Source organism: Chroicocephalus ridibundus, chromosome 1, assembly GCF_963924245.1.
Source record: "Chroicocephalus ridibundus chromosome 1, bChrRid1.1, whole genome shotgun sequence".
Lineage (NCBI taxonomy): Eukaryota > Metazoa > Chordata > Aves > Charadriiformes > Laridae > Chroicocephalus > Chroicocephalus ridibundus.
In genome coordinates this window covers 139,703,254-139,727,484 of record NC_086284.1, presented here as the reverse complement: position 1 = coordinate 139,727,484, position 24,231 = coordinate 139,703,254, and the positions used below count along the sequence as shown (strand labels likewise).

Below are 24,231 nucleotides of genomic sequence, written 5' to 3'. Positions count from 1 at the left end.
GATATGAGGAATAAAAATAGGTAAAATAACTGGCAGAACCTGGCACTGAGCGAAAGGCCGAGAACATCTTCTTCATTTACAAAGTATTCTGCCTTGGAGTCATTTCTGGGATGTTCCCCCTTACAGTGACGCCAACTCCTTTGAGCCAGACCACCCCCATTGCTGTAGTAGCAAAGCAGTCTCACCAGGGCATTCCAGGAGGTCCAGTTCTCCTCGTGGAGGAGCCAAAGCAGAGATCCACCTGAGCTTCTCACTGCTGTAAAACATCACCAGATAGGTGTCAGGATTCAACGTGAGGGACAGCAGTCTGATGACAGGAATGGTGTGTGTGTGTGTGTGCGCGCGCGCACGTACAGGTTTGCTCACAGAAGGGGTCAGGGAGGGGGTACTTGGGGAAAGCAGAGAAAGTGGAAGTGAAGAAAGGGGATGGGAAAAGGCAAAACCTCCCATTTTTGGAGGCTGATGGTGTGACATTACATGGTATTACTGTATGAGCAGCTATGATGAGAAAGGAGCAAGGTAGTTAATTAGGGGCTTGTTATGACAAGAGGATGTTTTTCAAGTCCTTTGCTTAGCAGCTGCATTTGATATTTCAGCATCTGGGTAGCTGAGGGACAACCATCAGGCTCCTAGGAGGTGTCTGGCTACGGTTATGGGATATACTGAGGGTAACCTTGAGCTCTTACTGTGTCTCTGTACGAAACAAAAACTCCACTCTCTTTCCTTGGTTATTCTGAAGTAGAAAGAGACGGAAAACATTTTTGTTTGTTCCATGCAGTTTCATCTCGCACTTCTCCCCACGCACATCTGAGAAAGCGGCATGATCAAACACAACAAAACGTCCACCCCTGTGGGTAAAGAGGAGGAACAAAACGAGTTGTGATTTTTAAGGTGATGAGGGTTACAAAGTGAGTCCATGTCATTTTCTGGTGTCAGGAAAGCAAAGAGCTTTTAACGAGTCTTCATCTGCTTCAACCATCTTGAGCTTTGTTCTTGCTAGAAGTCTCAAAAGGCCAGAGAAGAGAGAGGGGACTTAATGAAAAGGGTAGAAATACTAAGCTCTGTCCTGTTCGAATTTTATTTGATAACTTACAGCTTAAAAACAAAAACACACACCTCTTTTTCAAAACCCCAACACACCCACAACTCTCTTACTTTCTTGACAAACCAGTGATTTGCACGTTCACTAATCTTCATGCTGTCCTTTAGGAACAAATTGTTTACCAAGTAAAACTAGAATAATTGTTATTAAAGTGAACAAAGAAATTGTTATTAAAGTGTTTCACATTATGAAGATGGAAAGGCAGAATAGAAGCATTGCACTAGGGACCAGCAGATAGCTTGTTATTTTATCATACGTTGTAATTAAGAGTTAGGACTATCAAATTCCACATACTTGCATGATACTCACATAATGTAGGGTTAGGAGAGTGACTTGACAAATGCTGCCACTTGCTGGCAGGCAGAGGGAAAGGACTCTTTCACCAAAGCACAGACCCAGAAAAGAGACAGGTATTTTAGAAGGGGCAGCAAGAATTGTGTTGAAGCACTCACTCCTTCGGCCGAGACAGGAGCAGACAGTCATTGAAAAGATGTAGGTAGATGGGACGGGTGGTGACTTTCCATTTTGGACTCGGGGTGTTGAAGTCCAGTGCTGTCAACTCACCACACTTCACAAGTCGCCTTGACTGTGAGATGAGTGGGAATATCTGCAAGACAGAAATGAACATTTATGTCAAGTGTGTACAAGGAAATCGTTATCCCTGAGTTTTGGATTTGCATTTTTGCCTTTCTCTGGAAGAAGTGTGCTTTCATCTCTCCAGGTGGACAGGAATAAGTCATAGTAGGTACCTTCAGCTGAAGGCTGACATGAACGATTGGGCAAGGGAAGCACTGATGAAGAGCTGACCTTTGTATGATATTCTGGTTCAACAGTTCTGTGTATATTGGAGAGGAAATCAAAAAGTAAGCGCAAGCAACTTCGTGAGGAAAGAGAGAAAATAGATCAGGCTAGAGCAAGGCCCACGGAATGGACGAGCTCACCTTGCACTCAAATTCAATCTTCTGGCTGAGGTAGATCAGCTCTTCAGTGCTCTTCATGCGCTGGACATTTTCATTGCAATCCTTGATGAGCTGCAGAGGAAAACAGATGATCAATGAGGTGGGAGCAAAACTGCCTGATGGGATCAGTACTAGTCCCAGGAGCCCTTCGAGAGTCAAAGTGACGATTCCTTAGGCATCCTCCTGCAAAAAAGTATTTTTCCAGGTGAGCACGCTAAACTTCTTCATACCTACAGTGATCATCCTTCTTTCTTAAGGAAGGTATTCTTCAGGTGAAGTCTCTGTGGCAAGTATCGTTTTACCTTTGGGATACTGGGAGTGGGGAGGGATACTAGAGACATCTCTCTCCTTTCAGGTGACAGAGGTTGAATTGCTGGTCATTTGGAAGTAGCTCTTATTAGATGCTCCACTGTAAACGCAGGAGGCTGATTAGACAGACATCAGCCCAAATTTTTCCACAACCCCAAGTTTGTTGCTAGTAACCGTGAGGACAGGACACAATGAAACAGAATTACTTCAGCCTGTAAGCGGCCTACATAGCTGCCTGAGGTGATGCAGGGCAGCTGGGTAACAGTGTCACAGAGATAATGCCGGCTTGAATACAGCTGGCATCTAAGGATTTCAGCGTGTGACATCTTGCCCACCCGTCTCAGACCGCAGTGTTTTGGGAGCTGTGCAGCAGGCAGGTGCAATCCTAAGAGTTTTAAGGAGGTACACATCATGTTGAACTGGTCTTTAGGTAGACAAGAGGGGAGAGATTCTAAGAGTGAGTGTGATGCTCCAAGAAAGTCAAATGATCAACATACGAGCTAGCTAGGAACAAGTATAGCTTATGCTGCTGTACGAATTCCAGATAACTATTTGTCTCAGAAGACTTTAAATCTTGCCTCTGTAATAAATAGGATAGAGGAAGGGATGCAATAGAGTAACGTCTTGCCAATATTTTCAGCAATATTTTCTTGTGGGGATTAGGGTAGTAGTCGATCAGTAATCAGAGACAAAGGTAAGGAACACAAAGGGGGAATGATGGTTAGGAGACTGGAAAGAGCAAGTCTTCAAAAAGTAGTTCAGTATCATTGGTGCAGGTTCAGTCACATCCCAGCTGGCTCCTGCTTAAGTGTTTTCTGCTCACAGCTACAACTAAACATGCAGGAGAGTCACATCAACACACAGATTTGTTACTGGTGAGGATCAATAAAAAGGACAGGGACACTTAGGTGCACTGGCAGCTGCGTGATGCAGCTTGGCTGTGGAGAATCACAGAATATCCTGAGTTGGAAAAGACCCACGAGGATCATTGAGTCCCAACTCCTGAGTCCACAAAGGGCAACCTAAAAATTAAACCGTATATCTAAGAGTGTTGTCTAAACACTTGTTGAACGCCATCAGGCCATGACCACTTTCCTGGGGAGCTCATTCCAGTGCTTGACCACCCTTCTCAGTGAAGAACTTTTTCCTAATATCCAACCTGAACTTCCTCTGACGCAGAGTTAAACCATTCCCTTGCATCCTACCACCGGACACCAGAGAGAAGAGCACCACCCTCTCCGCTTCCCCTCATGAGGGAGTTGTAGACAGCAATGAGGTCGCCCCTCTGAGATGAACAAACCTACAATAGTTAGCTGCCCCTCATAAATCACGCCCTCTAGTCCTTTTTGTTGACACCCTTTGGACATATTCTCATATTTTTACATCCTCCTCATACTGCAGAGCCCATAACTGCACACAGTACTCAAAGTGAGGCCACACCAACGCTGAGTATAGTGGGACAATCGCTTCTTTCAACCAGTTAGCTATGCTGCGCTTAACGCACCCCAGGATACAGTCATCTCCTTTGGCTGCCAGGGCACAATGGTTGCAGAATGTGTTGATGGCTTTACCTTTTCAAGTGCATCATAGGCCTGTGTTGCTTGCACTTCCTCCTCAGACCCTGGCCGAGTTCTTTTCAGGATATTCTGCATGAGAGAAGATGTTTTTCATAATGCAGATAGGGTAAGCTGCTCTGGGAGGGGTAGCAGAAATAAGGAGACACTAAGACGCCAGCCTCTATGCTAGAGCAGTAGTAGGTGATGAAATGCGGAGGTAACAAGGCCAGAAGTTTGAGATGCAGAATGTCACTGATAAGGTGCATTGAAAAGGGCATATCTGAAAATCTCATCGTATTAACTATCATATACAAGTTACATGGCACAGGAAGCAACCAATAATCCAAGCACAAACAGCCTTATGTACAGAATTGTTCTTTGCCTGATGCTCTTTCTCCTTTACCAAAAAAGCTCAAATAATCAAAAAGAATAATTTCATAGAAAGAACTCAAAATTAATTCATTAGGGGCTTGCTGGTTCCCTGTCTGGAAGGCTCCTATTGGTCAATGTTGCAAGCAAAGAGTGGAAACAGGTTGCCTTGCAGAGGGCAGCCAAGGGACCCTGACTTTGTTTTCCCAGCAAGAAGCCAAAACAGTTCAAAAAGATGTAAATCAACATGTTCTGATAAGACTCCATTTTTTTTTTATTGGAGTACAACTGAAGTAGTCTTGCAACTGTCCTAACCAGTATACAAACTGCACTGCCTCACAGAAGCTATCATAACCAATTCATGGTGCTGCTCTAATGCACAGCAGGCGTTTGCACAATCACAAATGGGTTTGTTTTTGCAAAGGGATATTCACAATATACACAACAGAGTGGCTTTAGAGCATGTTGCCAAACTTGTCACAGATGCAACACACAAAGGGCTGTGTGCAGTCTTTCCACCCACTGCTTGGAGCTAGCTCATACTTACATGACTTTCAGACTTAAAGAAGGGTCAGCTTGAGAGAAACTGTAGAAAAGCAGAGAATCAACAGTTACCTGTAGGAGGAGTTTGAGTCGAGTGATACGCTGGAAAGGGAGGATGAGGAAGGATTTAAGTGAGAGGCGCTGGCATACTGGATCACTTTCCAGTCTCTCCAGGACTTGCTGGAACCCTGCATTTCCATTTCTGTGGGAGTGGTAAAGAAAGAAGACATCCAGACATCAGAGCAAGTAAATAGTCTTCCTAATATCAGATTTCAGTGAGTGTTGGAGTACTCCCAACAGTCAGGTTTTGTCCCTCGGGCAAGAGATGTCAAGAAACTGCGCCACGGCTGAGGAAGAGCAAGTATAGGTTTCTAACAGATATAGAAGGACATACTTATATATATATGTATGTATATTTTTTATATATACACACACATACACATATATACATTTATATTTCCTCTTTCTGCCACAGCTCTCTGGAATAAAAGCCCAAAGTAAGATCTCTGTTTCAATTCCCCCCTATCAATAGGGCACCTTTCACAGAGAGAGTGGTGGTTTGTATTCTTTCCTTATGCTGCATGGTCCAGTTCCAAGGGCTGTGTCCAGGATCTGGAAACAGCTGCCTCCCCTCTCTTGCTACTCCTGAGAGCAACTGTGTTCCCCTGCTAATGTCTCTCTCACCCTCTTACACACATCCAACTGCCATCCAGTTTTCCATGTTGGCCAGTAGCAGATAAAGTTAATGGTATGAGAGTAGTACCAGCTGCCAGAATAGCCAATCCCACATCCTTGAAGAGATGGGGAAGAAGGTTGTAGGCCCAGTAGATGTTGCCCTAGACAATATTTTGGAGGTCCTTTCTGTGTGAAACTAAGCCTTCCCTAAGGGAATCAATTGCAAGGCTAGATCTATCCCAGTGAGCAGCACCCAGGCCTGAATAGCCTGTTGGAAAGAGTCGTATCACTGTAGCTTCACTGGAACTGGGTTGTTACAAAGGAAGCAGTGTAGAAATGGCAAGGAAACCTTGCTTAGGACTGGGCCCGTGCCTAAGCAATGCCTGGTTGTACCACGGGGTACAGAAAAGGAAGGCAAGAGATGTTCCACTCCACCTCCCAGAGAAAAACGAGACCAAGTGGTCTTTGGCCCCAGGATTTTCAATCCATTTTAAAGACTCCTGGATAGCCAGTTTAAGCTTACTGACAGCAGCCATATTTTTCTTAATTGCAGAATCACAGAATGATTGAGGACAGGTTTCACTTGAAATTATCACTTTCCAGTTCTTAGTAGTCTGAAAACCACAGACTGAAAACCACTATCTACGACAGTCCTTTTTGCTCTCTTCAGTAGAGAGCAGACAGAAAGAACAGGCTGCAACAGAATCAGATATTAATTATTCTTTCCTTTTCCAATGCTATGGGAGAGGAGCCTGCAGTAGCTCTGTCCTACTGTCCCAAATGCCACTGAATTGAAGAAGGTTCCTGCCTGTTCTTCTGGGGGTGGAGTGTGAGAGTTGGCCAAAAGCCTGTACCTGCTGCATGCCCCATCATTTGAAAGAGGCAATATTTGAGGTGCAGCAAGGAAGTAAGGGGGGAGAAGGGTGCAACAGATGGGAAAAAAAAAAACCAACAAACTTACAGTAACCGCTGGAAGGTTTGCTCCTGATATGTCTGGTTTGTTACATATGGTAGATACACCCTGCGGAACTCAGGGGCGTGTTTCAGAGCCACATCACACACGTGGAAGGTGAATATGTCCTCCTCAAATTTCTCCTCCAAGTCAAAGAGGAAACTGCAGCACATAAAAGGAGAGGTAAATACCAGTGTCATTTAGTAAAGCAGAAACATCCTCAGTCCTCTAAAATCCTGACATATATAGGATACACATAGCCCACATATAAACACAAGACAGCCCTTTACTTCTAAAGAGGGCATAATGCCCGCACAATGACAATTTAGGGCTAGATATCAGCAAGGAAGAAGCAGAGGCAAAAGACTTCTGTTCTTGAGAGGGCATACTTCTAAAGGCACAGTAAAGGAAACAACTGAAAACTAAGATCAAAATAATCTCACTAGTAGAAATGGAAAAGGTAGCAGAAAACCTTTCTAGCTTAGTGATATATTTAGCCAAGCCTTGCAGGAGAAAAGCAGAACAGAATCCTACAAGATACAGGATTCCTTGCATGTGGGGTCATGTCTACATTTTATGACTTATACTCAATTGATTCACATTAGGGTCTGTCAAGTAATGGCTGTAACTTACTTTTCCCGCCCGCCCCCCCCCCCCTTTTTTTTTTTTTTTCTTCTTTTTTTCCTGGTCAGGGCTTGTGCAGCTGCTTCTTGTCTTCTATTTGGCAGGAGCTGCAGTTGGTTTGGGCCGAGGTCTAGTTAGTCAAGTTTAGTTGTAGCTGAAGCCAATAAGGCATAGCTACAGTAGCATTTTGAATATTTTGATCTCCTGCAATGATGAGCTCTGTGCACAATTGCGCCATAATATCTGGGACTCACAACCAAGATTTACATTCCCCCGTCACCTAAAAAGATGAATGTTCCTTTCAGGGCAGTGTTGGTACGCAATCACAAAGTCCTATGTGTGTGTATCTACCTTGAAGGTCAGTGCACACGCAGAACAGGAGTGAGAGATGTTATTGATGGAAACGATGGGCTGTGTCTATGCTTCACGGAGGGTGTTAGTCCTGGAAATAAAGGGCCGTATCTCACCTGGCACTGACATCGCGTACATCATGAAGGCGGGAGAAAAGCCACTGACGCTCTTGATTGGTGAGCATTGCCTGGAGCTCTGCGGATCGCTGGAAGTGATCCACTGCCACATTTAAACTGCGCAGGTATGAAGCCTCAGATATTATCAACTCAAACTTGGCCTTGAGAGATGAAAGAAGGGAGCACAGCATCAGTACACTAGGCAAGTCTGTGAAGAGTCTTACAGGAGAAGAGACAGGGGCAAAGCACGAAAACCTCCCAGTACATGATGTAAGTAGCATGTAATTACAAAAGAGGGGCCCTTAGGAATCAAGGGCAAGCATGCCGTTATATATAGCCTGTGTTTCTTTAGACGTACTTGTGGTAGGACTTAAAAATAACCACCTGCTGTCATTTTATTTTATTCCCCCTCAACTCCACTTTCACCAGGTTCCCTGTTTTACATGCTTTCATAAATTTTCCACCATCTGCATCACCCATCTTTTTCTCCTTCATCATGTTTCCCATGCTGCTGTTTTCAGCTCTTTCTCTGGGTCCTCCCATCCATTTCTCAGTTCCTCTCATTTTCCTTACCCAGTTTCTCTATGTACCATTTTGCTGAACCCATACTTCTTCCTGTGTCCTCTCAGCCCTGCAGCTCACACAGGTGAGTTTGGTAAACTCACGCTCTACCACAGGAACGACAACTCACTGTGGTTTTATTAGGATCTCTCATAAGCTTATGTGTGGGAGAATACTAGAAAGTCTTCTACTTTAATATTCTCTTTTGCATTGAACCTGCTCAAAATTCCTTGTTTTATCTCGTCCCAGTTTCCCCATGTCTGTTTTCACAAAGTTACTGATACAGTCTAGAGTCTGTCTTTCAGTGCTCCTTTTCTCTCTATAGTTCAGCACTGTACTACTGCAGAAGCACTGGTACCACATCCCCATGCTGCTTACGTAGGTAGGGGTGACCGCTGTATTCAAGCACTTGCATTCCCACATCAGACATTTTTGCTCTGCACTTTAACCACCCTTTTGGGGGCTCTTTTCTCGACTACAGACCACCCATCTACCTTATTGCATCATTATTACCTCTTGCAGCTTCTGCTCATCACGGGACATATTGAGTAGTATTCTGCTGCCCCGTATCATCGGGATGTCCTGCCAGAGGGATGCATTAGATGAGACTGACAGACGTTGCAAATATGAGTCCTGAGGAGACAGCACTTTCCTCCGTAGCCTTGGGGAGCTTGGGAAACTCGACTCTATATCCTCTGCGAAAGAATCCACTCTCTTCTGGCTCTGAATGGCTTTGTTCAGAACCACATCACTGTACTCCTGATACAGCAATCTTGCTGTGAAAAGAAGCACATACATTTATACTTTCTACCGCAGCTACTCGCCCTCTACTTCAATCTGGAGAAAACTCTTAGTGTCTCAGATTAGAATAACTGAATACATTAGACCACATGCACTCGCTATAAGCAAAGCTCACCAGCTGCCTTGAGTGCACTGCAGGACTCTGGATTCACTGCCTCCATCGAACACTGCTCTCTAATGCCCCTTCCTCGCTACCATGTGGCAGGAGACCCTCTCCTTTGTGCTCACTGCAAGGGTGAGAGATGATGGAGGAGAGGGGTCTGCCACAGCACTTAAGGTAAAAAGTACTTACAGGAGTTCATCAGTTTGGAGTGCCGGCGTTTGAAGTTCTCCATTGCATCTGCGGGTTTCTTCTCTCTGTCAGGCAATAAGGATTTAGAAACAAAGAGCGAATGAAGAGCACAGTGCCAGACATGGCTTATCCAAATGGTAGTAACAGATCAGGCACAGCAAGGACCTCTCTTTCCAACAAGGTCAAGCTCCACATGCTTTACTTAACGAAGAACAAAGTTTGACTTGATGGAAACACTGTCCTAAAGGGACAGAAATACTTCTGTTGCAATGGTGCCCTCTCACAGAGGGCACAGACTGAAACACAGGCATGAGTCATTTTATTATAGTTTTCTACTCCTTATCATCATCTTTGGTCCCTCTATGAACAGTGGAGAGCATCATGTTCTGTTCAACAGGATGGGGGCAAATTCTAAGAGGCCTCTGAGAGACTTACCGCAATATAACTGTTTCTGAACTGACTGGTGGTTCCCTGTGTGCCTTGTGAGCTTCTTCCTCTGAAGGAACAGAAGGGATTTCTGCATGTAAGAATTAAAAAGTAAACACGTAAGTCAGACTTTAGAGCCGAGCTACAATCCTAATGATACACAAATACCACTTACCTATACTCCACTTAAGTGGTGTGGTGGTCTTGGGTTGGAGTACAGGTGCCCTCCTGACCTTTATTACTGGGTCAGAAACTTTCTGGTTTTAATAATCCTTGACATTACTTACATTTTACATGTGTAACTTAGTCACCTTGGCTTTTCATAGCAAGATTAAGGCCGACACTTTCATGATGTAAGTGATGATGTACTGATGACAGTAACTCTAAAGCTTTCATCTTCAGTTGCCCAAACAAAGACACTGCCTGGGGGCTCTATTTGGTGCTGCCTTTCCCCTTTCTGCAACGTGGGGCAGGCATCAGAGGATCAACGGACCCAAAGTCACTAGTCACTTCTGAAAGTCTTTTGTGGACCCTGAGCCTTGAAAACTCTCAGTGACTTCTGGGGCAGAAATGCTGGACATCTAACAAAGTCATTCCTGTGAAGACTCTTAGAAGCGATGTGGCCTGATACTAAATGCTGCGATCCAATTCTCACATTTACGTACTATGCGAGCATTCACAAACTGCTGTTTGAGTCAGCTTCTGTTACATAACATGGAGGAAGTGCAGATTTTTCTTTTGTTTTGTGAGGGGTTTAATTAAATAGGGTGTGAGTGGGTGGGTGTGTATATAGATACATGTATATATATATATACACATACATGATGCATATATAAAATTCTCTGGGAACAGGAGAAGGAAGAAAGCCCAAAGACTGAGCTGCAAGTATGGGTCAGGGGAAAGACAGTCCTGTTGCCCTGAATGTTTTAAAATCTGGAACCAAGAATTTACAGGTCAAATACATGAAAAAAATCTTGCTTCAAGTGCTGCCAAACCATTTACACCCTTCCACACACCCCTCCTTTTCCTCTGTGCCAAAAACCCAGCATGTTGTGGAGCTTGGAAAATAAACTAAATAAGAGCTGAGAAGAAGCAAGTATGTTTAAAGTTCATGCAAGATATAATAAAGAACAGACACGCATCTCGACAATAAGTACTGTCTGAATGAACTGCATTACAGAAGATGCATGTTTTCCATTTGTGACATCAGTGATTTGGCTTCTATGCAAGTTGGGACCTTGGACTCTACAAATTTGCATTCTTATCCGTAATCTCAAATCCTATGTTCTCAGGAAGATCATCTCTTTCAGAAGGTCAAATTGGAACCTAAAGGTGTCAGTTGCAAAATAAAGGGAGGTAGCAAATAAACAAGGAACTAAAACATGCTGTAACAGATATGGGCTACTAAGGGTGTGTGCATGCGCTTTCCTTACTGCTTGGAAATGGGCTGCCACAAGTGCTGCGAAATGCAACGGCCATGTGATGGCAGCAGAGATGATGAGCAGAAGCTCTGAACTGAGCCCCACCAAGAAACTCCTTCCTGCAGGTAGGCCAAAATAACCCATGTTACTGAGCAAGGGCAACAGATCATTAACCACAGAGAAAAGGACAAGAAGAGAAACTGGATGCGAAGCCGAGGAGTGAGGGATCCGTGAGGTGAGATAAGCTCTCTGCTGCAGATGTTAGTGTCAAATGAGGGGACCAAGCCCCAGAGTGCAGCCCTACTCAGAGAACAAGCAGGATGCACTGGTTACAAGGCAGCAGAGAGAAGCTAGGGGAGAGCTGGGAGGGGGAAGCTTGGGGCAGGATAGCAATGGGACTACAGGGCTGGAGTGAGGAGTATACCAGAAAAGCACGAGAGCAACACCGAACTCTCACAAGAGCAATCATGCCTCTCTATCACACTGTCTATTTAATTTAATCCTATGGTTTTGGTATCTGCAGTAAGTTTCCTGGGGAGAGTGAAAGAGAGAACTCACCGTGCAGGATATCTGGTGGTACTGATGTCCTCTTCAGGCCCTGCCGATGCCAGTCCTTGCTTTTTACTCGGCGCTTAATTGGGCTTTCTTGATTGGCTGTCGGCTCCTGTGCAACTACCCTGACCGTTTTTTTGTCTGGCCAACTTGATGATTTTTCCAAGGGTGGATGTCTGGGTATTTCCTCCTTTGGCTGAACTAGCCTTTGCTTGACCCTCCTTTCATCTTCTATTTTCTCCGTGGTTGCCAACGGAGCCTGGATGTTCTTTGTGTCCACCCCAAAGATGCCTGCGCGTTGCTCCCATTGCAGCTCCCCTGAGACCTCCTCGTCTTGGCAGGTGTTTCTGGTGGTTGGTGGTGATGGAGGGCTGAGCTGGAGAAAGTGGATTGGATTGGTGAATGCTAGCATCGGAAGTGGCTGTGCAGATTCTCTGCTCTTGGAGTCTGTGGATGCTATCAGGCCTTCCAGCGAGGGCCAAGAAGGGTGGTCAGGTGAGGACTTTCCCCACTGTATATCCACGTGCTGATCCGTTGTTTCAGGGCTGGTGTCAGAGCAGCTGGCCAATGCCTCATTTCCAACAGCAGAAAAGCTTTTGGCCAACAGACTGACCCCTGAATCATCAGAAGTCTCTGTATCATGGGTACCTGAGTCACCGAGATCCCACTCTCTACTTATGGGAACAAGGTCATCTTTCTCTGCTACATCTTCTCCATCAGAAGCAGAGGCCACATTGTTAGAATCAGACACAGAGGCGGCAGTCCGGAGAGGATGGCTTATAGGAGGGTGAGTGGCTAGTAAGTTATCATTGTCCATACCACAGTTGAGATGTGGCCTGGAGTGGGATACAGGAGCCAGTGGCCTATAACTTTCAAGGGCTGGAGGTTGGGCAAGGTGATTTGCGTTAAGTGCAGGGGCCTGAGCTTGACTGGGGCTTTGGACATGGGAAGGAGGATGAGGAAGCTGTTTGGCATCAGGCTCAGACACCAGAGGTAGGCTTGAGTGGGACACAGGGGACAGATGTTGTTCTTGCTCATTCACAGCAAGGACCATATCTTCTTCAGAGGGCCAAATCAGGGTGCTCAGGACACTGGAGATTCTGGATCCAGGCTCTTTTTGGTTTAAACTGCAGTCAGTCTGATCAAGTAAAGGCATTTGTTGTGCTTCATGATCCACATTTGCTCCCGTTTCTTTTCCTTGAATAATGGCGCTTTTTTCTGAGGGGTTTTGATTAATTGTCTCTGGGTGGTTCAGGGGAGTGGAAGTCCTGCCTGGTGTTTGGGGTGGTTCCAGAGGCTGTGCAATGATAGCCACAGTCCTCCTATCCTCAGGAAGGCTCCTCTCGTGAGGAAGACAGCTCGTGTATATTACGGAGAAAGAAGATGGGCCACTAAGTTCTTCATGAAAGCCTTCCTCAGAAGTAAGAAGTTCATGGGAAACATTGGCCTCCCCTGGATCAGTCCTTGCAACAGCAGTTTCCCCTGATGTTGGGTCCTGCACTTGCATAGAAGAGGCTTTGTTGGCTGGCTTCTCTACAGAGTCTAGCAGTTTGTTCAGGTTGGCGCCAGGACAGTCCTTAGAGGTCACAGAGGCTGTTACGCTAGCACCCTCTTGCTGCAGGCCAAACGTTGAAGGCACAGAGGTGAGCTCTGAGGGTAAAGTTGGAACGAAGTCCTGAAGATCAGCTTTCCCCAAATTTTCTGTAATGAGATGAGGATCTATATGATCAGGTGGCTCCAAGTTCTCGGTACCAGAGGAAGGAACAGAAGCTTCTGGGTTCTCTGCACTAGAAGGTGCTGCCACTTCTCCATGGAGTGGAGCACCTCTTTTATCAAACCTCTGGACAGCCTTTCCATGCCCATCAATGTTCTCATCCTCCCTGCCCAGTCTTGTCCTGTCATCCCAGTCAGCTTCTCCCACATCCTGACCACTGATGGAAAAGCGGCCAGAGTCTTCTAGGTCTTCTGCATGGTCAGAGATAAGGCAAGTCTGTGGAGGTGCCACTGGAGTTTCTCCCACTGGGTTCAGGTTATTTGAGGACAGAGGGCAGGCAGTGGGTGGCTGACATCCAGAACCTGTTTCTGTGACATGACCTTTCAGCAGTACATCCTCACCAGGATGCTGATGCACAGAGACAAGTTCCCCAGGAGGAAATGCTGAACCTGTTTGCTCAGCCAAAAAAACATTCTCCAAACCACGCAAATCCACATTATGCCTAGGAACAGAAGATATCTCTGACCTGAAAGCTGGTGACGGAGTCTCCAGTTCGAGCTCTTCCTCCAGTTTCAGCTCTTCCTTCTGCAGTTGATGTTCCTGCTCATTTCGTTCCTTGTTTTTCTGATCTTTGGGCTCCAAATATTTTCCTTCTCCTGTCAGATTCTGCTCTTTGCACTCTTTCTTCTTCTCTTCCTGCTGAAGTTCAGACACTGCCTCCTCCTGTGCTCGTTCCTTATGCCGTGAAGTATTCATTTCCTCAATTATTTTAGCAGTATCCTTTACTTGGAAGGCACGCTCTGCTGGAGAGGCAGGTCTGCCCTCTGTTTTTCTGTGATCATCTTCAAGATGAAGGCATTTGCAAGTGGATGAGTTTTCTTTAGGAACCATTACTGCTCCCTGGTCTTTGACCATGCTGCTATTCCTTGTTTCACCCGCTGAGATGTTTCCTTCTGCTTGTAGTGAACTTACTTGGCTGTCATCTGTTAAAGTGGAAGACAGCTGATGGGAAGAGGAAGACTCTCTATTCTCTTCCAAATCCTGGAATGCTCTTACGCTTTCCTTAGCATCTTCAGAAGCGTAAGGTTTAGCCATGTCCTCTACTGCTTTCTCTGAGGTAGGCTGCTCACCAGTTGCTGGTGCCACTTTGTCGCTGCTCTGCTGCTGCTCTGCACCAGCATCAACCTCCTGCAAAGAATCCATGGAGCTCTTACCCAGAAATGGTTCAGCTTTATAATGTCCCTCTGAAACAGTTTTACACACCAAGAAGCACTTAGGTGTCTCTCTCTGAGAGGAAATGGCATCAGCCAAAGGAGATTTTGGATGCTGGGCCTGAGGGTCTGAGCCATGAAAAGCCCGTTCTGCCTGGCACTGAGGAAACTCAGTGCTGAGGTCCACAGCCTGCAGGATGGCGTTGCCAGGGGCTGGCACATCCTGGACCGTGCTGAGAGAGGAAGAGTCCTGGTTGCTTTCCAGGTCAACCAGCTCTACTTGCTTAAGTTTCAGAGAACAATTCAGTCCACCCTCCTCTAAAAACATTTCTCCTTCCAATTCTGAGAGTCCCTTTTGAGGCTCTGCATCACCTTGCTCTCGTTCCAGTCCTGCTGGCACTCTTCGCACAGGGTTAGAGGGTCTGCCCAGCATCTCTGCTGTTTCCCCTGGAGCAGATAGGCAGTCCTTGGGAGTGCTGAGCTCTGCTTCCTTTGCAGAGTCAGATAGGCTGGTGCTCATTTTAGCTGATGTGTGAGGGGCATGATGCTCTCTTTCAATTGCTGCAGAATCCCAGGCTTCCCCAGTGGCACTGCTGGCTTCTGGGGGAGTGGTACCTCCCTCGCTGGTTTCTTCAGACTCCATCAGTGACACATTCTGTTAAAGAAAAATACATTTTTCTGTTACTACTACAGAATCATAGAATCTTCTAGGTTGGAAGGGACCTTTCAGATCACGGAGTTCAAACATTAACGTAACACTGCCAAAACCACCACTAAACCATGTCCCTCAGCACCACGTCTACTTGTCTTTTAAATACCTTCTGGGATGGTGACCCAACCACTTCCCTAAGCAGCCTGTTCCAATGCTTGATAACCCTTTTTCGGTGAAAAAACTGTTCCTAATATCCAATCTAAACCTCCCCTGGCACAACTTGAGGCCATTTCATCTTGTCCTATTGCCTGTTACTTGGGAGAAGAGACCGACCCCCACCTCACTACATCCTCCTTTCAGGTAGTTGTAGAGAGCGATAAGGTCTCCCCTCAGCCTCCTTTTCTCCAGGCTAAACAACCCCAGTTCCCTCAGCCGCTCCTTGTAAGACTTGTGCTCTAGACCTTTCACACAGGCATTTCCCACTGGGAGAAGCTGAGTCCCTTATTACATGGAATGATACAGTGGATCTAATTGGCTTAAGAGGCTTTTAAAAGCAGGTACTAATGCAGCTAAGAAAAAAAAAAAATATAAACTTAGTCAGTGATAAGAGTTGGGAAACCAAGACTGAGGATAGGCAAACATCTGATGTAAGCCTGCAGTACCGGAGTAATGCTAAAATAAAACTACTAGTATATTTTTAGTTTTACATGTAAATCCAGAAAGTGACTTGGGTCAAAGAGCAGAGATGCTGATCTCTCTGTAACAGCTGCAGTGCAACTTATGAAAAGTGTTGGGCATGGCTAGCCATCTCAAAAAGGGATACCAGAAGGCATTCAGAGAACAAGAAAATCATCAAAATCTCCGCTAATTTTTGTGGGGCATGGTGGACGAATACTCACGACCTCTTCTAGTGGCTAGCTGAGTCTTGGAGATCTCTTTGATTTCAACAGGAAAAGGCCTGTACTGTACTTCTGAGCTGATGGCTCTCTTTACAGATCTCTGTGTAAGGATATGCAACACAGGGCCTTATTGAAAATGATCACAAGTACTGATTAACAAGAAGTAGGAATGTAAGAATTTGATTAACAGAAAACTAGGACATGACACCAGACACAAGGTATTTGAAGCCTGTAAGCCACATGGGTTGAGAGGAGCACCTCTGGTATGTGTGGACGTATCTACAGACTAAAGAAAAACTGTATGATCATTTAGACTACCCTTTAGTTAAAAAAAGAGAAAAAAAAAAATCATCTAAAAATCATCTCAGGATTGTTGGACAGTTTCCCAAAGGATATAGTGGAATTTCCCATCCTTTATTGCAGCTGAAGTTCAGACATGACAAAGCACTAGGGAATGTACATTTGGGAAATGTCTGTGAAAACGATGGTAGAATCTGATTCACTGCTTTTGTATTTCTGGTTTCTACCTATCCCATGACACACAATGCCTACCTTAAAATACATGAGAGAGAGACAAACCTTAGCGGCTCCCCTCCCTTTTCTTCTGCTTTTGGGACACTTTCTCTAGTGTTCCAGCCTATCTGCTCTATTCCTTATCCCTTGCTTATCAGAAATGGCTTATAAACTGCTGCTTCAGGCTGCTTCACATACACTGGGTACCTTACAGTCATACCAGAGCTTGTAATTTAGCCCTGAAGGATCTGCTGAAACGTGGAGCCACAGTGAGACTTCCCCCTGAACAAAACTTCAGTGTTCTACTCCTCCATCCTATCTTACAGCTGTCAAAGTTTCCAGACACGAAGGCGTAGTCCCGCATCTTTTGGTCAGGGAAACCATTCCACATTTCTTCGGGTAAAAAGCCCACTAGCCATCCAGTGGCACAAAAGCCTCAAGGCTTTACAACTCTGGAGAGTTCACAGCGCTTGTGCAAAAAGAAATTATTTTTCTTGCTCTAAACAGACAACCAGATCTATACAGTTTTTCTTTCTCTGGCATTCCTAACTTCCCTACAATTTTAAGGATAGCATTTTTTCCAGCGTTTTTGGGAGGGGTGTGCATGTGTGACAATTTCAATTAAGGAGGCTCACTAACAGAGAAAGGAAAGCCTCTCCATGGAAGGAGAAATCTTTAAAATCAACGGCGATTTCCTTGTGCTGGAGTGGCTCTATAGTCACAAGTCATTTTTTCGGAGCCCACAGACAGTAAAAACAATAAGGACGTGACTACATCTGGACTAATTGTCTCAGTTAACTCCACGGCCAGGGCATGCCTGACCTGACGGCTGGTTTAGCTTGTATTTTTCCCGTACACCAAGTGAAACAGAACACCTGCTCTGAAAGCAATGAGCCCATGCTCTGGAGTTAGAGCTGAAGTGTTATATACACCTTAATCACGGGCATTTTCATCATCTTATAGCTTTTAAAAAAAAATGGGGAAAGATTGAATTAACTAATTGAGATAACTCATCAGTTAACTTTGTTCTGAAAGTTTTTTTTTTTCCCCTCATGGAATCTTTAATTCTTTTTTGTATTGAAGAGATAATCTTTCTTACAAAACCAGGATGACTCAGCAATTTGGACATTTTTCCCCAAAGTAGCAAGTAGTTGTAAATAGATACAATTTGAACAAACAGTATGTTTCAAAGAGGTATGTCCATTCAGAAAGTTCCCATAGGGCCTCTGCCACATCTTGCTCTTGTCAGTTAATAGGCAACTACTTTGGTGCTATTAAACCATCTTTTGAAGCTGTTGCACATGGGAAGGTACAGGACTGTCACGAACAAGATGCAGCACAGAAACAACAGGGCTTGGCAGAACACAGAAAGTAGCAGGGTCATAAACCTGAAAGCAGCAACTCTGTCCAAAACAGCATCAACTTTACCTGCGTTGTCCCCGATAGGTACGTCTACCCCTCTTTTAACAAAGGTTCCACAATCACATCAGATCGCCCTTGTGCTACACTGCTCTTAGCTCTTCCTGCTACCTAACTTGAGTCTCCCCTGCTACATGACGGGAAAAGTACTGCTTATCACACCTAATACAGTTAGTTTTCAAAAACGGGCTCCCTAGGAGCAAGAGGCTGTTTAGGGAGATGGGTGGTCTTGGACACAAGCTTACTTGACAAGTAATTTTTACTAGGCAAAGGAAGGTTTACTACTAATAAAGACAGGGTGGCCTATAAAGGTCTGAATAGCAAGATCCTCAAACTCAAGCCCCACACTCTGTGTGGGGAAGAACTCTTGCTCACTGTGCTGTTGCAGACATACACAACACTGAATTTCCTCTTATTAAGCTCAAAGACCCAGTTTCCACTTCCCTGGCTCTGTTGCAAGGGATTTGTACAGGTGAAAGGACAAGTTTAAAGCTGCATTTGGAGCAGTTCCACGGTGATACCGGGAGACAGGGTATAGGGAGGTGCACAACAGATCAACACGGGAAGCTGCCAAGTGAGATCTGTCTCATCATATTACTGCCAGGTGTTTTGCACACCTCAGGGAGAGCAAGCGAGAAGCTTTGAGAAGTGATGCAGGGGAAGGGACAGACAAACTTTCTGGAGAGACAGTGGGGGAGGATGTACGCATCTGGTCAGGGAAAAAGTTAAGCACCTGCTTGAAGTCTGGTTCACTGTAGTGAAAGATGCAGATGTCTCTGCAATAAGGATTTAATGGAGATAGGAGAGAAAATAATAGAACAAGACTGACTACACCTGTAGCCTTCACATACGGGGGAGCTACATACAAAACCCAGTAGTTACTGGAAGAGATTGCCCGTGGGGCACTGCTGTGTTATGCTCACGCTGCAGGTCAGCTTGGCTCTCCACCAGAGGAGGACCCAGGAGACCCTCAGGAGCTGGGCAAGCCAAAGCAAGCTCTCAATTAACATTTGCAAGTCAGGACAGTAACATGATAGACAAGCATAGAGGAGCCTATCTGGCAACTGCCAGCTTCTAGCAGGCTACACAAACTCTCCCAGAAACCTCACTGTTACTGCTGTTGGGGCTTGCTGGTCTTTCACGTCTCTCTGGGTCAGATGTAGAGTGTGCCATCTCTCCCTCTGCTCTAATAGTACTTCTCAAGTGAGACAGGCTGATGGCCCCTGTTTAGATAAAGCTAGCCATACTCTTTTCCCAAAAGGGCCTGGAAATCCAGGACTTTAGCTCACACACACAGAGCAATGCAAAGCAGCTATTGCCTAACTCAAAGGTAATTCTGGGTGCACAAACTCCCTGCAAAATGGAACCGTGAGAGGGTGCAGCTGGCCGCATGCCAGCATGAAAACGAAGGGGCAATGCTTGGTCGTACCACAGTAGGGAGCACAAAATCTGAGAGAGGAAGGGTGAGGAAGGTGGCCAGCTAAGCAAAACGGGACGGCAGTGAACGCACTAGTGGACAAAGCGATTCCTGCGATGATGCACGCATCCATCCACAGCTTTTCCAAATCACAAAAGGCAATGCGAATGTCGTACTTCCTTCCAGTGTGGGTTAATTCACCTGGATGGAGATGACACATACTTCTGGTTTTAAATAGAAAGTACCTCACCTTCCCTTCCCCCCCTCCTCCAACAAACAAGAAAAGAAAAAACAAGTACTATCAAGCACAGACAAGCCCTTCAGCTAGCCAGGAAACAAGGCAACACAGAATTAAGTGGAGTCCTGAGATCCTCCTCCTCCAAAACCAGGGAGAAACCTAGCTTTTTGGTGCATCCCCTTCACCCTCCCCAGGCGGTGCCAGCCTCAGCCCCCATGGTGGGTCAGGGTGTGCTCCCCGTCCCGCTCGCCCTGCCACGGGTGTCGGGGTGGCCACGTGCCCAGGCTGCTGCAAACACGCTCCTGGCAGAGAAAGCCCTGCCCTGCAACCACACGCTGGGCCCAGCCGCCCTAGAGCTGCACCAGCAGCCATCAATGCTCCACAGCCCACCGCACATGGGGCTCCTCTCCCCGGCTCTCCTCCTTTTCTCCGACGGAGCAGCCAGAGCTTCCGGCCGTGAGAAGAGAAAGCCATTCTCAACAACCTTTGAGCAGCATGGACAAGGACACCAACTTTCTTATTAAAACAAACGCTTTCCCAAGCAATCCATCGCACAGGCATATCCTTGGTGTAGAAATGCCAGAGCCAGCACTAAGTGCTGCAGCTCAGGCAGGAATGAGCTCTGTGTAGGCTGTAACACCCACCTGAGGGGCAAGAAAGCTGCCCCAAACCCCTTCCTGCTATTTCAGCTCAGCTTAATCATCTCCATCACGCAGTTCAGATACACTTTAAAAGGAGTTGGTTCGGTGGGGGCTAGCTGAGAGCCTGCCCTTCTCCATACAAAATCCACAGCTCACTATGCAGAGTCACCATCTCTCCTGGGAGGCCATGCTTTCTTTCAGTTCAGTGAGACATTCAGGAAAGGGGCCAGTGCAACGGCTCTAACACAAAGCCTGCCCTACCGCAAGTCTCAATTTTTGTTGTGATACAGCTACTCATGACATGCTTAGGCCTGCTTTCTCAGCTGGATGCCCCCTCCACAAAAGAGATGCCCACTGCATGTATTCCTCGGCAAAGAAATGGTTACCGATCTTCATGCACCACCCTGGGCTGCTCTATCACTGTACAGCCCATTGAGAGCGGTGAAGGAGGGAGGTCAAAACTCTTGAGCTTAGGAAGAGATTACACAGGGCACTAGAGATAAGAATGAAGGAGGGAAATAACATTACATGGAGACAGCTTTGAGGGTATGGAGCTTGCTGAATAAAAGAACGTATAGAATAAGAAAAGCAATTTAAAAAGGTATGTGCCAAAATAATGTAGTCTACCACTGTGCTGAACGGTCTACGTGCCGTTAGTATTCTGGGAACTAGAAATTGCCTCAAGTATTTTGGGCAAGGGAAAAAAAATCCCAAACCTGTCAATAGCACCTGATCTCCTGGAAATTGCATCTGAGCTGCTGCTGAAGCTTGGGAAAAATGAATGAAACCGCCCGGTCATGCTGGTGCAGACAGTTTGCCTGAATTTTAACACTCCAAGTAGCATCTCACTAGGTTTCAGTCATGGTAGGCACACTCAATACCAAACCTATTAATTATCTAACAATTCATTAATTGACAGAAAAAAATACAGATACCTTTCCTACGTTTGTTTCCATTTAAGTGGATTATAATACTTAATGCTAACTTAAAAAAAAAAAAAAATATTCTGTGTAGAACAAAATTTCATCTTGGAGATGCTACTGAACATTTGCCAAACAGCAGGTGTCGACCATGGCTTGGACTGCACTTGGCACTTCCCAGAGATGCTATAAAAATCATTCAGTCTTAAGATAAAATGCGGCCACCTGTATGTCAAAAAAAAATGGCTCACTTAAAGCAGAGCTTAAGTTTTATGTTCATAAAAGCACTGGATAAGCCTTGACGTTCTGCAGTCTTCTAGTACGGGAAATAAAACAGAATGGTGTGTAGTTCTCATTGCTGTAGCTTAGTAGAAATACTGTCGATGCTACTGGGTGGACAGAGGAAGAATTCCCACAGTAAAAGCAATGTACAGAGTCACTGCAAGTTGCTCTATGCAGGTCTCTCTACAAACTCTGGGGATGGAGAGATGACTAACAGAAACATCTGGGGCGCAAAAGGAGGTAAAGATTTCCAAGATGTAAGCTACGATGTGCAGTCTTGGCTGCTAGCAGCATGCTATATACATTTCTAGACAGCAGGTTTGCTATAAACCAGAGGAGTTCTCAGTTCCTCTTTTGAACAGGGTGATTCAGGACCCAGATGGGAGACATTCTCCAGTTAGCAGCAGAAATTTTGTAGTCTCTTGCTATGCTACAGAAGCATGAGCCAGAATCCCACGCTGCTGTTTTTGAGTCTCAGATTAAAGAATGCTAATGTTTGCACCAAACCATTCTGACAGATGCAAATGCCATTAAAACATCAAAGGGCTTGGAAACACACTTGAAAGCTTGGCCTTGCCCAGACAGCACAGTGGAACCCTTGCTGAGCACAGTTGTTGTCACATTACCTGTACCAGTCTTAAGTACAGTTAAGCTATGGACAGATAAGGACGAACAATATTCAGCAAACTGAACGGGGACAAACTGTCCTCCCCTGCAGAAAGGCCCTCCAAAGTCATCCTTTCTGATGTTCTTGGCAAACACGTAATATAACCTCTTTCACAGCTGGATCAAGTTCCACTTTGAAAACTGTAAGACTTCTTGCCATTACCGATAGCTGTCAGAGCCCTACAGAACAGAAGATACAAAGTTGGAACATTTTAGCACTATGGGACAACTGATAAGCTATACAGCAAAATAAACACAGCCATGAATATACTGCCAAAACACCACTTTTGTATCTATAGGTAAAGCATATCTTATGCCACTAAAGCACTTCCTAAAATACCAACAAAACTGCATTTTTATGTCATACCACGCTCCCAACTTCTACCAGCACAATTTCACCAGCCATAACAGCTACACCTACAGCTGAAACCTGTACCTTGTATCTGGCTTCAACAGTTTGTACCATCAACTGGAGATGAGAAGAAAAAAAAATGTGTTGGTATCAAAATAACATGAGATAGCAACAATAACAAAAACATAAAAATCTTGAGCTCATTTGTCCTCATTTTGTACTTTTAGAATGCATGTTTTCAGCCTTAGCTCCCCATAGCATTTTAATTACCTTATGAGGCCAGTAACGAGATTTATAAAAAATGTGAAATAAAGATTGAGAAGTGTATCAGAAATACTTGGCAATACGGTAACCGAGGTGCAGCTTTAGACTGAAAACTGCAGCTAAAGGGAAAAAAAAAAAAAAAAGTCCATCCAAAAGGGATGTGTGCGGGGAAAACAGGTTTTGGTACAACCCTCCCCTAACCCAGCTTTTCAGGGAATGAACCGTTCTTTCTTGGAAATTTAATTGGTGTACTTAGATTGAAGAAGCTAACAAGCCCAATGAGACGCTTGCTATTGGGAGCAAAAAGTATTAGATATAAATAAAATGTTATAAGAAATGTAAATGTGGGAAAGCACCAGCAAGGACCCCTTCCCTCTCCCCGTGGAAAAATAGCTTCACACACCCAAAGCCACAGGAATTGTGTGGGTGCTGAATAGGAAGGTACTAATGCAAACACATGGAAAACTTGTTGTTACTCACAGTGTAACGCCTGTATGGCCAACTGGCATAGGTTTATTGTGCGCATCACAATATTTTCTGTTTTTCATATAGTCCCACTTCCTAGAATCATGTGGTTACATGAGAATTTTGGCTTACAATTAAGAAAAATGCATGTCTGGCCTTTAAGGCATGTAGAAAAGGCCTGAAAAACAAAGTATAGCTCAAAAATTAGATCTTGCTGTCTGGGTTTATCTTGATTTTTTTAAGCCAAAACGTTAAGCCTTAACTTGTGACTAACGAGAGCAAGGGCAACTCCCCTCCACCTGATCACTGTTTTTTAGCAGCTGGGACTGATGACACTGAATTTACTTGCAGAGTGTTCAGACCTAATCCAGTGAGCCACACAAGCTGCCACAAACTAAAAGACTGACAGACAAATATAGAATCATAGAATCATAGAATTGTTGAGGTTGGAAGGGACCTTTAAGATCATCGAGTCCAACCTTTTGCCTACCCTGACAAAAACCACTTCTAAACCATGTCCCTCAGTGCCCCATCTACCCTTTTTTTAAACACCTCCAGAGATGGTGAATCCACCACCTCCCTGGGCAGTCTATTCCAATGTTTAATAACCCTTTCAGTGTAAAAATGTCTCCTAATATCTAATCTAAACCTCCCCTGACGTAACTTGAACCCGTTTCCCCTCGTCCTATCACTTGTCACCAGGGAGAAGAGGTCAGCCCCCATCTCTCTACAACCTCCTTTCAGGTAGTTGTAGAGGGTGATAAGGTCTCCCCTCAGCCTCCTCTTCTCCAGGCTAAACAACCCCAGCTCCCTCAGTCGTTCCTCATAAGGTTTGTCCTCCAGACCCCTCACCAGCTTTGTAGCCCTGCTACAAATATGCTGCAGTATAACTGGGTTAACAAAGATGAATAATCAAATTAGGCCCAATCTAGGTACTTGCAAATATTCTGCAAAATTCATCTGTTTATG

At 45.1% G+C, this 24,231-nt stretch overlaps 1 protein-coding gene across 2 annotated transcripts in view; it reads right to left on the bottom strand.

Moving 5' to 3' along the window:
- ARHGEF5 (Rho guanine nucleotide exchange factor 5) overlaps positions 1–24,231 on the bottom strand; it is a 37,827-nt gene that overhangs the window by 2,138 nt on the left and 11,458 nt on the right. Inside the window, exons 2-13 of one of the 2 annotated variants that reach the window (XM_063355747.1) lie at positions 11,616–15,189; positions 9,646–9,727; positions 9,211–9,275; positions 8,631–8,893; positions 7,557–7,717; positions 6,475–6,627; positions 4,911–5,040; positions 3,942–4,016; positions 2,044–2,133; positions 1,555–1,709; positions 687–848; positions 186–256 (exon numbers count right to left, since the gene is read on the bottom strand). In XM_063355747.1, the coding sequence (XP_063211817.1) occupies positions 186–256; positions 687–848; positions 1,555–1,709; positions 2,044–2,133; positions 3,942–4,016; positions 4,911–5,040; positions 6,475–6,627; positions 7,557–7,717; positions 8,631–8,893; positions 9,211–9,275; positions 9,646–9,727; positions 11,616–15,177 (4,969 nt within the window). In that variant the 5' untranslated portion in view covers positions 15,178–15,189. Of the gene's footprint in view, positions 1–185; positions 257–686; positions 849–1,411; positions 1,710–2,043; positions 2,134–3,941; positions 4,017–4,910; positions 5,041–6,474; positions 6,628–7,556; positions 7,718–8,630; positions 8,894–9,210; positions 9,276–9,645; positions 9,728–11,615; positions 15,190–24,231 lie in introns of those variants that run through there. The other variant, XR_010073715.1, reaches the window with a different exon arrangement.